This window comes from Populus trichocarpa, chromosome 1 (genome assembly GCF_000002775.5).
Source record: "Populus trichocarpa isolate Nisqually-1 chromosome 1, P.trichocarpa_v4.1, whole genome shotgun sequence".
Classification (NCBI taxonomy): domain Eukaryota; kingdom Viridiplantae; phylum Streptophyta; class Magnoliopsida; order Malpighiales; family Salicaceae; genus Populus; species Populus trichocarpa.
The window spans coordinates 42,818,267-42,836,527 of record NC_037285.2 but is presented as its reverse complement, the minus strand read 5'-3'; the positions used below and the strand labels follow the sequence as shown (position 1 = coordinate 42,836,527).

Below are 18,261 nucleotides of genomic sequence, written 5' to 3'. Positions count from 1 at the left end.
TATTGGTACAAAGTTATCGACAACTCAATAAACATGTCATTCTAAGAAACATGTCATTAAGGTCCAACCATCCTGGACTTCACTCATCATAATTCAAGATTGGACTACGTATAATCTCACAACTTAACCACTTCATATTTTATATATTGATACATAACAATAAACAATCATGACAAATTATATATACCATTTCATACAAAGACATTAGAAAGTAAATTCATGCATTTCTAAATTTTAATTTTTTTTTTTTGGATTCGAGGAAACCCCACCCCCCGGAAAGCGCACTTTGTGGGCTCAGGTGAGCGAGGAAAGCTCTGGTTGTCCCAGACTCTTACAAGAGGTGCACTTCCTGACTCAAACTCGAGACCTGCTGTGCAGATTTCAAGTCATTTATCATCACGCTAAATTTTAATATGTAAAGGTGAAGTTCTTAATATTTATATGCTCATGAGTAAATACTATTAATTAAATTATATACATCATTTATTCTAATATTATCACATTCCAAAACAAATCCCATAAAGATTTATATTATGACACAATAATATCTAAGAATAGTTACTGCTTCGTATAAGGTTGTGATGTACCTAAAATTATATAACACATAGCATAAATATAACCATATGATTAATTCACCCAATTCAAATGACTGATTTTATTTGATAAAAAAATACATTTTTAATATTCAAACACGATTATATACTTTCCTTTCAATTTACTTTTATGGTTCCATTAGATAATTTTTATCAAATCAAGAATCCTGGTTATCAATCCCATTAATGTCACTAGTATGCATTGGGATAACTAGTCGATTAAATATCATGGTCGTTAGACAACTGACGCAAATATTCCTGTTCATTGTAACTATTCAATTAAATATCTCAGTCGTTGGACAATTAACGCCACTAGTCCTGTTCAAGATAACTAGTCAATTAAATATCTCGGTCGTCAGACAATTGATGCCACTAGTCTCATTTAGGGTAGCTAGTCGATCTTCCCCCTTTTAAATTGTTACATGCAAACAAGCATTTATATAAAATTTTGCAATTAAATAATTTACAATTATTTCTGCCTAACATTATTATGAAGTGAAGAATGTGTAAATCATCTACCTGGTGTCTGCACTCGTGAAATGGTCCCCTGATGTTGATCAGATCCTGCAAGCTCTCCTATATCATCATGAATATAATCATCATTCTCAATTCAATCATTATTTGAATTACTATTATTACTCATTTTTTACCTAAAAAAATTAAGAAAAAAAAAAAGAAAATCAAATAACACAAAAGGATACACATGAAGAAAGCCTAGAAGATTGTCTAAGTTGGTGGTGAGGGATCAAAATGACAAGTGAAAAGTTGAAGGAACAGAATGTACAAGATTGAAAAAATTGACGACCCATTTTTGATTGACAAAAGACGTATTCGGTGACAATAAAACAAATAACAATAAAAAACAGGGACCAAATTTGACATATGAAAAAGTTAGGGGATAAAATTGAAAAAAAAATCAAATTTTATAACTTATTTTAAATAAAATAAATAGCAATAAAAAGAATGTGAACTAAATCTGATAAATAAAAAAGTTGAAGGAGGATGGAATTGAAAAAATTTCAATTACATAAATTATTTCAGATAAAATAAATAGCAATAAAAAAATGAAAATCAAATCTAATAGATAAAAAGTTTCAATTAAGAAAACAAATAACAATAAAAAAAATAAGGACTAAAGTTGATATAAAAATCAAATTAAACCAAATCTAAAAGGATGAAATTAAAAATAAATAAATAAATTTAAAACAAGATATATAACAATAAAAAAATTAAGGATCAAATTTGATACAATTAATAAATAATATAATATTTTTAATTTTCTGTAACTTTTAGAAAGTGAATACTACCCCAAATAAAAGAAAAATACTTTATTGAGAAATAAGTTAAATTTTTCTTTAATCGGAAAATGTTTTCTCTTTGATTAAATTTTCTAATGATAAACAAATATGAAAAAGTTTTAAAAAAATTTACTTTTCATTAAACAAATAGGGATTTAGGTTTTTTTAATTTATTAAAAAAACAATAAAAGGATATTAGTCCTTTTAAAGATTAAGAGCACATTTAGTCTTTCTATCTTTAATAATTTTCTCCCTCTTTTTTTGTATTTATCTAACCTTCAACTCCAAATATTTTCTTAATATAATCACTTTATTATAATTTCATCAAATTTTTTATTAAATAAAAAAACATATAAGAAAATATAGAATTTTAAACTTTAATTTTTTGAAAAATAGAAAAAATATAAAAAAGCCAAGACATATTAGAAAAAAATCAAAATTACAAATTTGCAAATTATTAAGTAATTTCAAACAAAATAGTAGAATGAAAAATTGAAAGAGGAAATTGAAAAGCCCGAAGAAAATGAATTATTTTAAATATTTTAAAAAATAAAAAATAGAAAAAATTAAAATACGTTAAAGAAATGGATTAAACTTTTTTTTTTTTTAAAAAAAAAGGTGCACACATTGAGGGAAAGAAATATTTACTTTTGCTAGAGCTATAATGAATTTTAGTAGGCTCAGGCCTATGGGCTTGATGGGGCGGGGATCGAACCGACTCCAAAACCCGGTCCAGTTAGATTTAAATCCCCAAATTGTCCATTTCCTCATTCTTTTGAAAAACCCTAGCTATCTCGTCTGCAATCGCTAGCACCGCCAACCTCACAAATGGCAAAGCAGAAAGAGAGGAAGTCGAACATCTCCGGCAAGCCGAAACACTCACTAGACACAAATCGCAGCAATGGAACTATCAAAAACACCAATTCCCGCAGCGCCGCCACCGTGCGCCGCCTCCAGATGTACAACGTCAGGCCCAAACGTGACAGCAAAGGAAAAATCTTAAAGCATGATTTTCAATCTAACGAACTTCCCAACACTCGCATCCAACCCGACCGCCGTTGGTTCGGTATGTATTTCTACAATTTACAAACAGACTATGACTAACTTTTGCAGTGTCCTAATTTCATAGTTATAAATATCTTAGCTAATTTTTATTTATTTATTTATTTTAGGGAATACACGAGTTGTGAATCAGAAAGAGCTTGAATTTTTTCGCGAGGAGTTACAAAGTCGGATGTCTAGTAGTTATAATGTTATTTTGAAGGAGAGGAAGCTGCCTTTGTCGCTTTTGAATGATCACCAGAAGGTAGTGTATTTTGAACTTATTTTAAAATTGATGAAATAAGGGCACCAGTGCTTCTCCTTCTCATTTTTTTTTTTTTTTTTTTTTGATAAAGATGGAGAAATTTTACTATTATAAGCTTGCAATATTGACTGACATGCTTGTTTATATTGGATGATTTCGATATTTTTTTGGTAGTGAATGATTGACTATGCCGTTTTGTTAAAAGTTTAAACAATGTGTAATGAGTCTCAATTAGGTAAATTTGTAATTTCTCAATATATCTTCCTGGTGATTTTCTTGAAACTGTTGTCTGACGGTAACTATTGTTATGCAATGCATGGGAGTGAAGTTTTGGTTTTGTTGATTTAATAATTTTAGTTTTTTCTGAAATTTTGTTTTGTTTTAAATTTGTGAAGCAAGCCAGAGTTCATCTTCTTGATACACAGCCTTTTGAAGATGCCTTTGGACCTAAGACAAAGAGGAAACGCCCAAGGCTTTTGGCAGCAGATTATGAGTCTTTAGTTAAGAAAGCTGATGGTTCTCAGGGTAAATGATTTGATTTTTATTTTGATTACCTTGTTTTTTGGGGTTCATTAAATCTTTGTCCTTCCATACACAGGCTTTGCCTTGTTTAGATGTAACTGCTGGTTTTTGTTTTTATATTTTTCTTAGAATCGTAAATGAATGTGAATATGTGATATCTGAGTGAGATAATGAGATGACAAGCTCAATGATTTTGTTGGCAACTTGGCAGATGATTTTGAGCAGAAGTGTGGTGATGAGGCAACTAGAGAAGGAACTGAAGCAGATGGGTTTAGAGATCTGGTCCGTCATAATATGTTTGAGAAGGGCCAAAGTAAGCGTATATGGGGTGAACTATACAAAGTTATAGATTCTTCAGATGTTGTTGTTCAGGTTAGTGTAATTTTCTGTGGTTAAATCAAAAGACATGGAGCTCTACTACTGTAGAATTATGTCACGTTCAACAACCACGAGATTTTATAAATGATAAAATACATCATAAATTCACTGATTATCCAAAAAAAAGCAAGTTTAAACCCAGACCGTGATTTAGTGATTAGTATGATGTCCATTGCATGTTGACCATTCCTTCTCATACTCAGGATATCCAAATATTTCTTGAGAATTTTCAAGTATATTTTAGATTCACTAATATTTTCCATGAATCTTGATGCCAAATGCTGAATATCACCTTCTTTCCACTACAGGTTATAGATGCTAGGGACCCCCAAGGCACAAGATGTTATCATTTAGAGAGGCATCTGAAAGAACATTGCAAACACAAACATATGATTCTTCTGTTAAACAAGGTTAGTTGGTTTTTTTCTTTCTGTGGCTTCTGTAACATTTATTTGAGGAAGATGTTGCTTGTTCAATTGAAGCTGCTTGTAAATATTGATAATTTGGTACTTTCTTGCTCGCTTTTCCTACAGTGTGATCTTATTCCTGCTTGGGCAACAAAGGGATGGCTTCGTGTTTTATCCAAGGAGTATCCAACTCTAGCATTCCATGCAAGCATCAACAAGTCATTTGGCAAGGTATTATAATATGTTCAGATGCAATAAAGATTATATGCTGTTGTTTTTACTTCTTTGAATTCTATGATTTCCATAATGTTGTAGTTGTTGCCATGCACCTAGCAACCTTCTCATGAGTGATTGGACTGTTTCTTTTTGGATGCTCTTGTTTTTTGATAACATTTTTTGATATAAATCAGTATTCATTCCGTTGTCTCTCTCAGCTTTTTATTTAATCTTCAAACGAACCATCTTATTTGCAACCTGCATATGAAAAGAATTATAATTAAAGGAAAATATAGATAGAAAAATTCAAGCTTTCTACCTTGAGAATTATAAAAATTATGTCTTGCTCCCCCGCATACATTTTATTTTTGCTCTATTGTGCTCGTATTTTAGCATTCAATCATTTTTTAATCTTGATGTTAATCTGTATCCTAATTTTTTTAAATTGTTTTTCTTGAACTTAGGGTTCTCTTCTGTCAGTATTGAGACAGTTTGCCCGCTTAAAAAGTGACAAGCAAGCAATATCGGTGGGTTTTGTTGGCTACCCCAATGTTGGAAAATCATCAGTTATCAACACATTGCGTACCAAGAATGTAAACATTGCACTCTCCTTTTGCTACTTCTGGTTATGTGTTGCCACAAAGTTTGTTAGTTCCAATTTAATTGATAAAAATTTGTCCCTTCCTTTTAGGTTTGCAAGGTTGCTCCTATCCCAGGGGAAACTAAGGTCTGGCAGTATATAACACTCACAAAGAGGATTTTCTTGATTGACTGCCCTGGGGTTGTATACCAGAACCAAGACTCAGAAACAGATATTGTATTGAAGGGCGTGGTATGTTGTTTGTTCAGTTGCCTGTAGAAATTACCTATATACAAGTGTGGTAGTCAATCTTCATGTCTATTCTTTATTGGCTTTCCTACTATTTTACTGAGTTTGCTAGTCTAGCAATGACACATGGACATGACCTTTTTTGCACTGGAATTCAATTTAAGCATAGGTGCTGCTTGTTTGTTTGTTCTCAATAACTGTTAGGCATTCCAAAACCAGAAAATCATAATTTCTGCAATACTTTTTCTGGTCATCGTATTTTAACTGTCTGATTATTGAGACCAGGAAAAACTTTTATTGAGTGCTTTCAGAAAATTAATCCAATAGAAGAAATTTCTCTCAGAAACCAAAAAATAGGTGAAACAGAATTTGCTCTGCTGCTTGTTTTCCTTTCTCATTTTTTGGAACATGCTATGCGCGGTAACTGCAAAGTAAGCCATGCATGGTCATGGGTTTTCTGTTCCATGATTGCTTATTTTGGTAAAGATATGTTAGTCATGCATATTCTAGTGAATGTCTCTGCTCTCGAGTCTGTAACTCTAATTTACCTTTTATTTGTTTATGAATGGGCCCTTTCCAGGTACGTGTCACAAACTTGCATGATGCTACTGAACACATAGGAGAGGTTCTGAAACGTGTTAAGAAGGAGCACCTAAGAAGAGCATATAAGATCAAAGAGTGGTGAGCTACTTAATTGTCTATGATTTTCTTTTCAAGGAGCACCTGGAATGAGCGTTTGTAACTAGAATATTGGAAGGAGCACCTAGTGAAAGAAAAATTATTTTGTGATCTTGGCTCATCATTTTCCCATGCACTTTATGCATAATCCAACAGTATGACTGTGGGCTAATGCCTAATGATGAGCTTGGCTCCTACCATAAATTCTCCTATTTAAGTTATAAGCCTTCCTGCTCCAGATGGGTGTCAGAGGTTTTATGCCCATGTCCCTACCATATTGCTACTTACAAGTGCTCTTCCCTTGCCCTGAATCCTCATTAGATCTGAAGCATGGGCCTGTGGCCAGTTATTCTGACTGTCATAAATTTGAAATGCATTTTATTTTTGACAAATGCACCATGTTTTGTTCTGCTGTTCATCTGATTCTCGAGACTTATGAGGACTGGAGGGTTTATAAACTCCGACTTATCAATATGTGCCAAAACTGATTTGTATTTACCACTTTGCTTCATTGGATTTGGTCATTTGAGAAGTATACCTTAACTTCTATGTGATGCACCAATGGACCTTAAATGGAGTTTTGAGATTCCCAAACATGCATTTCTTATCGCCGAAGTCTTTATTTGATATAAAACATGCAAGAGCTACAATTAACTATACCTCATTGTTGTCAGGGATGATGAGAATGACTTTCTGCTTCAGCTCTGCAAATCAACGGGCAAACTTTTGAAGGTATGTTTTGTTTATTGGTGAGAGCAGAACATGTGTTTTAACCTGTAAGTGCTTGATATCAAATATTGATAGGCTGTTGGAGTGCTAAGCTTCCAATTTCCAAACCCTAAATATCAGACGAGAGGAATAAAAAGGAAAAGAAAAGGAATCAGTTAAATGCTTGTCATGATTGCATGTTTATCCTGGATAAAAAGGAAAAGAAAAGGAATCAGTTAAATGCTTGTCATGATTGCATGTTTATCCTGGTGCTATTGAAATAGTGGGGGACTGCCAGTAGGCTCATCAAGCTCTTTAAAATGCTGAATGTCTGTCCAAGTGCATAGGAGAAGAATGCTTCTCACTCCTGATTAATCCTAACATGTAGAGAAAATGAATGCACAAGAAGCAAAACCAAAACGAGAGCATCAATTTTACACAGTGATAAATAATTTGGCATTGCATGATGTAGTGGAAAATTTCTCTAGATGGAGCTAATGGCGTCTGACTTAGGATATACTGGGTTAGATTTGGATAACAGCATGTTTGATGTATCGACTGCAAACACTTCGCTTTGCTTATACCATTTAAATGCACTTCTCAAACACATAAATATCAAGTTTCATCCAATGTTTTGCGTGGATTATGCTTATAACTCTATATTTTGAACAACTTGTGTTCAGGGTGGTGAACCTGACCAAATGACTGCAGCAAAGATGGTTCTTCATGACTGGCAGAGGGGTAAGATACCTTTCTTTGTTCCCCCACCGCGCCTAGAAGACGAGTCCAAGGAGGAGCCTAATGCCGTCAATGGTATTGACACGGAGGATGCAGGGGATAGTAATCAGGCATCTGCAGCTTTGAAAGCTATTGCAAATGTTATGTCATCCCAGCAACAAAAAACTGTCCCTGTTCAAAGGGATCTTTTTAGTGAGAATGAGTTAAAGGGCAATGATGATGAACAGGCTGTAGCAACTGAGGATGAGATCCCTGAGGAGCCTTCAGGGACAGAAGGTGATATGGCTGACGAGCTTCCAACCACAGAATAGACGACTAAGATTTTGCAAGAAACTGTGTGCCAGTATACGTAGTCGTTTATCTTGTTTTTCAGCCCCCTACTGTGTAATAAAGGCTTAGCACTGTCTCCCTTTTTCTCCTTTCCCGTTAGGTAACGAGGGCTGGTTTGAGCCTGAGTTTCACTTCTAGGACACCTGTTCTGCAAGGCAGAGGAGTCGCAGTAAAAAACTCCGGGCAGTATGTTACCATTTATTTCTTGAAAGTGTTATTTTTTTGAAAATATATTAAAATTATATTTTTTATTTTTAAAAAATTATTTTTAACATCAATATATTAAAATATTAAAATGATATGAAGATATAAAAAAAATATTAATTTGAATTTAAAAATACAAAAAATTTCAAGATGTTTTAATTTTTTTTTTTAATGCAAAAACAATTAGGTCTGTAATTGGAGGATTTCGATTGTAATGTAGAAGCAACCCGTTAGTGAGACAACAAGGATACGAAATAAGAACAATGGTGATAGAAAGTTACAGAGGAATGGCAGCCAATGATACCCATTAGCGGACAAATTTCGTAGTTCTTGATGGTAAGCTGGCAAAAGCAAGGATTTTTGTTGCCATCTGCCTGTCATGGGTTGCGATTGTCTCATCAGCATAGGGTGACGGGCTTGAGAATTTTATTTCAGGCTCTTCGCGATCATGGAGAACATTTTGTTATTATTGAAACTGAGCCTTGTTGGAAAGTATTGGAAGGTCAAATATTCGTCACACCTTACTTAATCGCAGCGTCTATACCGATTTGCTTGCAATTTTTTCATGTATAGAGCTAGCTTTAGGTATTCATACTTTTGTGATCCCCTCCCCCTAAGGTCTTCGCGGTCTGTTGTTCCATGTTGTTCTTGAGGCTGCCTGGCCTGTAGAATTCAGTCTGCAACTGTTTTCATTTCCTACTGAAAAGACGTACCGTGATAACATTATTAATTCCTTTTGAGTATTTTAGTTTTCAGATGATAAATTCATTGGGTTGTACATATCGAACCTCTGCTCCTATCAACCCTCGTAATTTTGTTGTACTGAAATATTGTGTTAACGATTGTTTTTCAAAGTGTTTTAACTTAGAAATATATTAAAATAATATTTTTTATTTTTAAAATATTTTTAACATTGACACGTCAAAATAATCCAAAAACATAGAAAAATAAAAACTTATAAAAACATTTCAAAAATATTTTCTTAATACAAAAACACAAACATACTCTAAACTATTCAACAATGATGTTATGCTATCCAACCATGGTGGTTGGGCGACCTTTAACTCAAGGGTTAGAAAGGAAGTCTCCGCATGTGTTTACATGGCTTCACATCATAATTGATGATACATTAAAAAATTACATAAATATTTTATATAATGTATACTTTTTTATAAATATCTCTATAAATATCCTATATATTTATAAGATATTTATATTAAATATTTATATTAATATAAATAAATCTCTTTAGAAGCATAAAAAGATCAGGGTAGAATTATCTTTCTAGACTTCAAGTCTAACACAATACAAGTCTAACACAAGATTTAAACAAGGTTTAATGAATATTTAAGCCAAGAGAATACCCATTCACCCCGTCACCTATACAAACACTATATTGACTCAATCATCAAAGTGTTTTTCTTGTAGGTGTCGTCAGGCCAACCAAATCCTCCAAGTCCAATTTTATCAGTCCATGAAAAGTGTCCGCAATCTTTCTCCTGATGATTTTTTTCAGCCTTATTATTTGGCGTCGTTTGTGGGATGGACTAAGAGTGGAATCAATATGTTGCGACGAGGTTGGGTTTCAACAAGTTTTTCCGGGATGTAATTATTAATTTGTTCTAGGTGTTGAAATTTTTGCTTATGTATAGTTATTCATATTTTTTTCTAACAAAGAATAAAAAATTCATCGACGAGTTTTCATCAAGTTAACATCATGTTTTCACCAAAGCTTAATTTTTAACAATTAGATCGATATGTCTCCTAGTTTTAAAGACTGGCGTAGACCCAGTGCGATGCTTTAAAGCCTAAAACGAGTTCAATATTAAGTCCACGAGTCTTCTTCAAATACAGACCAACGTGGTTTTCTTTTCAATATTTTGGTACAACAATAACAACAACAATAATAATAAAGAGTCAAGATAAATTATTTATATAAACTAAAACTAAAAATCATCTTGTTGTGAAACTCATGATTCAGGCTCCAATACTAACTAGATAAACATCAACCAAAAATAAATAACTCACGAGTAAGCTCATAAAATATTTTAGATAGTAAATAGCATGCATAAAATAAATTTAGAAGAAAATATATGATAAAGTTAACCTTTCGGCTGGAAGGATGTGGTACGAAAGATATCTATATTTTCTTAAGCATAACTAACTCCTTACTTATATCTTTAAGACCAGTGTATATTTAAAATTCTTAGTTTTTTTATATAACGAGGTGGCAATTGCATTTTTCTTTCCTCCCTTTGACTTTCGGGGTTCCATTTTTAAAAAAATATAAGAAAAATAAACTTGAGAAAATTATATAAAAAATTTATAATATAAAAATAAACAAACAAAATTTCATTTGTATGAAATATTCAAGGTTCATATATAATTATTAAAAAAATAATTGTTAATATTATTATAAAAGAAGCTAGAATTATTTGGAAACGATAACATAATTGGATAATTATTCAAATATCATTTCAATAAATTTATTTCAAAAGAATCTAATTATAAAATGCAAATAAAAAATAATTAAATTTTTTTTAAAAAATTGAAGGACTAGACATGCATAGGCTGGAAAAATGAACTTACACCCCTAAGCCACATTTAAAACCTAGGTGTGCTTGGGCCTGGAAGCTTAGGCCCACATGTTTGGGTTTTTTTCCTTATAGGTCGTACAACACATCGTTTGTCCTTATTTATTTTTTTAAAAAAGTAAATGGATGATATGTCACCTATCTAGGCTAACGATATGTCATCTATCTACAACATTTCTTGTTATTAGAGGTGGCTCTAATGATTGAAAAATCAAGGTTCATATTTTTTAACCTTTAAAATCTGAATTTCAACTAATTTTCATCCAAAAAACATTAAAAAAATAAAACATTCCATGAACTTCTTAAACCATATATCTAACAACGAAACACATTTTAATCAGTCTAAAAACTCATTATCAAATCAAATAAAAAAAATTCCCCACTTTTGATCTAGGTTTTTTTGCATTATTGAAGGTGGAAACCATCCCCATTGAGTCTTTCTCTTAAAGATAAATTCATAGAAATCAAAATCAAAGTTATCAGTGATTGAATTCCTGTCATCCAAGAGCTTTCCCTCTCCTAATTTTTTTTTTGGTGTTTTTCTCTCAACTCTCTCAAGATCTAAGGATTGAAAAGTTAAAAAAAAACTTTGATACCAAATGAAGAATCTAGAAATAGAAGGGACATGATATAAAAAAGTAAAAACATAAGGGCTAACATGTAGTTTTACACGCCTTTTGAACAATATAATGAGGAAAGCCTTCTGATTTTATCAATGTCAACTTTGTTATTTGTTCTTATGATTATTTTTTCTTACAATAATTAGAGATTAAAGTATACAAATCAACTTCCTATTGAACTCCGAAATGATCACCAAGGTGAATCATGCAAAATCCACCTGCCGTTGAGCTTCAAAATGATATTTGGTATTTGGACACGCGATAACATGCAATCTGAATAGTATAAAGAACCCCATGACAATGAAAGCAGAGCTTTTAAGGACTAAATTGAATGAAAATAAAGTTCGGTGAACAAACTAAAACACATCTAAGATTTGGGGGATTTAAAAAGGGAATTTGCCTGATAAGCAGTGCTATGAATAATGAGATGAGAAAGGATGAATAATAGCAGCATGATAAACCACGAATCTCTTTTATTATATCTGTTAATTAGAGGAGAAAACCCTATAATTGAATGCGCATCTACTTGCATTAATAGAGCAGCAGATAAAATTTCAGAGCCAACATGTCATGTGACTTTATTCAAACCTAGAGGGATCAGTCCTTGTTGCTAGGAAGGTCGAATAGTGGGCAAAAATGTAATTCTAGCGGCATAATTTCTTACTTCAATTTTATCACTTTCAGACACGTAAAGGAGAACCATCAGCTCTTCTGGTCCAGTTTCCACTCCTCTGTGTTTTTTTTTCACAAACACGGCGAGACATCCAAAAACTGGATCATTCATTTGTCGTTTTGGCTCTCTAAACATGGCAGCAAGATTGCAAGAAAACAACATTTGGCATCGTCATGGCCTTGCTTGTGAGCCATTGGTTCAAATCATCATGGCCTTGGTTTTTATGGATGGGCCAAACTTATGTCATGCTGGGATAGGAATGGTCGATTTCGTCATGTTTTTGCATGGCATGTGTAGTGGTCTAGATTAGAAAGCGATCGAAAGTATAGCACACGACAACGATTGGCATAAAACCATTCTTTTGAAATCTGATCCGGCCTGGCAAGTTGATCTTGAATCTAGAGCTGAAATGAAGCCGGGTTGAAGAAAAAATAGGAAAAAAAAAAACTCAGTGTAACCTGACGGGTTAACCCGCAAGACCCGGTCAAAAACCTGGTTGCAACCCGTTGACTTTTTTTTTTTTTACTAAAACGATGTAATTTTAATTTTAAAAAAAAATAACCCGGGCGACCAAGTCAAAACCCAGAACCCGGGCTTTAGACTGGACCGGATCTAAAAACTATGCATAAAATATGTTGTTTTTACATTTTAAAAATATTTAAATTTTTTTATAATTTTTATTTTAAATTAATATTTTTTATATTTTCAAATCATTTTAATATACTATTTTAATATATTTTCAAATAAAAAATACTTTAAAATATAACAACGATACCTCCCCGAAAAACCAAACAATGACTGCTCTTTGAAAAGGTGCTTGGTATACCTATATGTATGTATATAGGCATAGGTATGTTTGAGAAGGACATGAGCGACCATCCGGCAATCCCTCCTTGACGGGTGAATAGAAGACGTGCAAGGTGAGATCTATCTAAGCTTGTCATTTTCACTTTGATTTTGTCACAGGACAAAGCTCTACCTATGCAACCCATGACCAAGACCAAGCTGGTCCGTGGCTTGCATCATCACTACTATGCAACCCATGACCAAGACCAAGCTGGTCCCTGGCTTGCATCATCACTACTCTTCCTCTCATCTATGGAATCCATTTTCTATGTTTAAATTAGATCTTAAATGTTAGGACTTTCATATACCTTGTAAGTTATGCTAGTTGACCCTAAAATTAACTCCATAAATTAAATCTGACAGACATATTTGATTGAGCTGTTTCTAAGACTATAAAATAAAATCTAAGATCATAAGAGTTGATCTAAAATGCAAGCATCCTAAAAAAACAAACTTTGGCATTAGAGCATGCAAACCTACGAGAACCACCTCGAATAAAATCTAAACTTCAATGTAGTTAAAAGGATGTTTAGAAGTATGGTAGTGGTTGCGATTCAAAGTGTTTTTTGTTTGGAAATACATCAAAATAATGTTTTTAATTTTTTAAAAGTTAATTTTAACATCAGCATATTAAAATGATTTAAAAATATATAAAAATAATAATTTTTTTAAAAAAAATTCAAACTTTTAGGAATTATAATTTCAACCGCCTTTTCTAATAGAATGATTCATTCCAAAGTCAAAACTAAAAAATTGTTTTCAAGTCAGACCATCTTAACCAGACCACTCAATTTATGTGGAATCAATTGACTAGCAAAGCTATAGCAGTCAAAATTCCAATAGGGATATGGAGAGAGTGTACAAGGGGCATGGCTCATGAATCATGATGATGCAATTGGGCATCGCCGTCGATTCACATGGATGGTGGCTTGATGCCATACTCCGTGATAGGATGCGGTAGTTAGAAGACACCAGATCAATGCGACCCGTGACCCCCGCCCTGATCAATGTATAGGATTGAAAAAACTTTGACTGTAATTTTGAGCATTTTGACACACACGTATGTATAAAATAAAATAGATATATAAAATTTATAGAGTGTAGCTAAATTGATCCGGTTCTAAATTTGTTTTCTAAATATCACCAGTTTGAGTTTCATAAATCTCAGGGCGACTGAGGTTTACATGATCGTTAACTTCAGAGGTCGTGAGATTAGTCAAGGTACACACAAGCTGACTCAGACATCCATGTTAATAAAAAAATAGATATATAAATGGAATGGTCTCCAGAGATTATCACTTCAATTCCCATAAATTTCAGGACTACTGAAGATTTATATGATCGTTAACTTCAGAACCTGCGGGATTAGTCGAGGTACATACAAGATGGCTCGGATACTCATATTAATAGTAAAAAAAAATAGATATATAAATTATTTAGTCTGTAAAATTACTTGACATCATTTTAAGGGACACCTAATTAGTAAGATTCTAGCCACCCATGGAATTATAAGAATTTCAAGGATATAATGATATAGCATGATTTTCCAAAGATTCTAGCATGATTACTAATTTGTTGCCCCAACGACAATAATCTTTTGTTTTTGTCCCCGTCCGTTTAGACCATGTGACCCAGACATCAACAATCTAAGATCGCAACTATTTGAGTTATGGCCTAACGGACACCACCCCCCCCTTTTTTTTTATCAATTAGTTTCAACGTATTTTTTTGAGTTTTGATTAGTCAAAATGCGGCATCGTGAATCGTTCACACATACAATATTTTTTATAATTAATTGATATATTTTCTGAATTTTCTGATGGATTCTTTTCAAACATAAATTTTTAAGCATTCACCATATTTTTTAGTTAATAATTAAGAGTATAAATACAAACTATTTTCTACACAACTCAAGCACCACTTTCTCAAATAGTGATTATATCACGGATTGACATTTACCAATCAATAATAGTATTAGATACTATTTAATGATGGATACCAATATTTTTTTTTAGATTAACATGGGTGTCCGGGCTAACTTGTGTGCACTTGAACTAATCCTACGAGCCCTGAAATTAACAACCATGTAGGCCTCCAGTAACCTTGAGGTTTGTAAGACTCGAACTGATGATCTCTAGAGAACAAACCCAGAACCTGATCAATTGAGTTATACTCTCAAAGTTTGACACTACTAATATTTATATCAATCAATTAAAACACTTCTTTTCATGTTCAAGATAAACCAACATGATCAAGATATTTAAATAATTTATACAGTAAAAAACTTGATTTTTAAGTGAAGATTCTTTTCCGACTTCATCAGCTGGAGACATAAATTGATTGGGCAGCTACATGGATCTAAACATTTCTTGGTAAATGGTTGTTTAGAGTAGAGAAGGAATTTCACCTGGGAAACAAAAGGGAATCTGATCAGTACTGCACAAGTCAACTATTGGGCAAGAAAAATGGGACCAGAAGTCGAGTCTGGTGGGATTATTTTTTGAAGCAAATCATGTGGCATCCACTAATCAAGAAAGAAAACCAAAGCATGTGTTCTTGTCTTCTTCTTAGTATCCAAGATTAGCGGGGGCTTTAAAATTAATAAAAAAAAAAAGGTTGAAATCGGGCAGCATAAATAACTATTAAGAAAAATACAATACGTCATTCGAGTTCCAAGATCCTAATAGTGTTGTTTAACCACTTCACCCCCAAAGAAGAAGAAACAAAGAAAGGAAAAATTTCCCATTGGTTATTTTAGTAATTAACATCTTTTGATAAATTTAATTACAAGGTATAGTAGTATTAACTAGATTATTGTCACGTACCCTTGCATTTAATTTTCTTTGCCTTTTGTCAAGGTTATTTTTTTTTTGTCTTTTCCTCTTTTTTTTTTCTAGATTCGATGAAGGTTACTTTATAATATTTTGACATATATATAATATTTATATATTTTTAAAAATTGACTGCGCTTGAAATTCACGCAAACATGCATTGGTGTTTCCACACTGTTCGGATGGCAAGTTTTGGCTTCATTAACAACATTTTAATCCTTTCAGTGTCATCTTTATTCTTGGGTGGCGTGTGTGGTGAAAGAACATCTGGTTTACAACTAGTGGTCGTTTTTTTACCTTCCTTTTTTTTTCTTGGTTTCAAAGCCTTTCTATGTATATTTTCAAAGTAGCTATTTGATTCTTTTTTTTTAAATTTGATTTTTATTCATTTTATTGATATTTCTTTTATTTTAAATAATCAATAGAATTAGAATTTTCTTTCAATTCAACCATCATTTGATTTTTTTACCTTTTAGATCTAATTCTCGTTTTTCTGATTGTTAAGTTATTTTTTTTAATTATTCAATTAATTAAATTATTTTTTCAATTACATCCCTCAATATTTTATATAATTTTTTAATTGAATTATTTTTTCAATTTCATCCCTCAATATCTTTGCTCCTTTGATTTTATGTCAGATTTAACCTTTATTTTTTTATTGCTATTTATTTTATTTTTTTATTATTTTTTATTAATTTTTTTTATTTTATAATTCAACATTTTATTTATATAGTTAAAAAAAATTTGGTACAGCCTGAGTCACGACACAATCACCAATCTAGTAAATACCTAAGCTGATTGGATTGAGTTCAAATATTCAAAATATGTACCTGACCTAATTCAAATGAAAAGGCTACCGACTTGAAAAACTATTATTCAAGATTTCAAATAATAATTTTAAATTCAAATATAGAATAAACAAAAAATTGATAAAATCAAGGTCATAGAAAGCATGGAAAAAAAAACAAAGCTCAATCTTCAATAAAACGAATTTTAAAGGATGAAATCGAAAAAATATTAACTTAAAAAAATGATAAAAAAACTAAAGCAATCCTAGGCATACCTCATGAAGCTAGGTTAGTTTTCAAGGTTTGCAACTCGTGAAATCTCAGACAAAGGCTCAAGTTTAAATCCAAAAAAATTAAATGTTGAAAAATTAAATCGGGTAAAAAAATACCTTTTTAGAAAATTTTGCAAAGAAAAAAAAAACCAAAAGAATAAAAAAAAATAAGAATGAAATCTATCAGGAAAAAAATTTACAGATGGTGGAATTGAAAACAAAAATACAAAACTATAAATTATCTTAGACCATAAAAAACAACAATTAAAAGAATGAAGATCAAATTTGACAAAGCAAAAGGTTGAACAAGGATGAAATCAAAAGAAAAATCTAATTCAATGAATTATTAAAAAAAAAATTATAACCAAAAGAAAAGGGACTAAATAAAATAAAGAAGTTTAAGGGCTGACTTAAAAAATAGAATGGTAGGGCACAAACATCGAGGAAGAAAGAGGAAATAAAAAAAATGGTTGCCGATGACAAACCAAATCTTTTTATCGATGCATGCACCATATATCCAGAGAGGAGATGTTGAGATGAAACTAAGACCACCCTGGAATAACCTTTTTGGCTGTTGGAATAAGTCGCACGCGTTAGCTTTTTTTATCCTTTTTTAATTATTAAAATAATCAAATGACTTCACTCGACCAATTAATTATATAAAAAAAAACTAGTAACAAATGACACAAAATACCCTTTAATCTAAAACTTAAATTATTTGACACCAAAAACGCTAAAGTCTTTTTACTGTATAACAATATTGAAAATAACAAAAACACCCTCCATTTGCCATCTGCCTGTTAGTTTTTATTTATTTATTATTCTACAGGGAAAAAGGTTAGTTTACTCTGTATTTTTAATTGAAAATACAAAACTAACCTTAAGCAAAAGTTCAAAAATTTATTTCTTTTCAAAGTAGTGTTGTAAATTTACTGTATAATCAAAACACAAAATACTCATCATGCACCCAATTAATTTTAAAACACCAAAATTATCCTAAGACAAAGACTATTTTATCCTTAAACACATGGGAAGGATCTTTTTTTTTCTAAGGTCAAGAAGAAGAAAATACTGTTCCATCTATAGTGAAATGTCTAACTATTTTAGTTAGGTTTTTTTTTAATAATACTAAAACCCGACCATTAATACAGCAACCTTCTGGACTTGGCATTAAACGGGCTGCCAATAAATTCAAATAAAATTTGAGCTGTCATTTTGTTAATATGATCACAGCCAGATGGGACAAGGTAGGCAAGACAGATATCTAAACAGCTGATGGAAGGTGTATTTATTTGGGTGGTGATTGTGATTGGTATAATAATTATTTTTTAAAATATATTAAAAATTATTTTTTTAAAAATTAATATATCAAAACAATAAAAAAAACAAAAATTTAATTTACAATAAATGTTTTTTAAAACACAATACCA

At 31.8% G+C, this 18,261-nt stretch overlaps 1 protein-coding gene across 1 annotated transcript; it reads left to right on the top strand.

Moving 5' to 3' along the window:
- The first annotated feature begins 2,660 nt into the window (after nt 1-2,660).
- LOC18095606 (nuclear/nucleolar GTPase 2) lies at nt 2,661-8,204 on the top strand. The gene is made up of 11 exons (XM_006370222.3): nt 2,661-2,957; nt 3,064-3,197; nt 3,593-3,722; nt 3,931-4,091; nt 4,406-4,507; nt 4,631-4,735; nt 5,185-5,313; nt 5,412-5,552; nt 6,130-6,230; nt 6,902-6,959; nt 7,619-8,204. Exons 1-11 carry the CDS (start codon nt 2,720-2,722, stop codon nt 7,982-7,984), a joined length of 1,665 nt encoding a protein of 554 aa, XP_006370284.1. The 5' UTR covers nt 2,661-2,719; the 3' UTR covers nt 7,985-8,204.
- Nucleotides 8,205-18,261: the final 10,057 nt, after the last annotated feature.

Coding starts and splice junctions, on each gene's coding strand:
- LOC18095606 (XM_006370222.3), top strand. CDS start 2,720: ATGGCAAAGCAGAAAGAGAGGAAGTCGAACATCTCCGGCAAGCCGAAA. Junction 3,198..3,592: donor TTTTGAATGATCACCAGAAG/GTAGTGTATTTT, acceptor AAATTTGTGAAG/CAAGCCAGAGTTCATCTTCT. Junction 6,231..6,901: donor GCATATAAGATCAAAGAGTG/GTGAGCTACTTA, acceptor CATTGTTGTCAG/GGATGATGAGAATGACTTTC.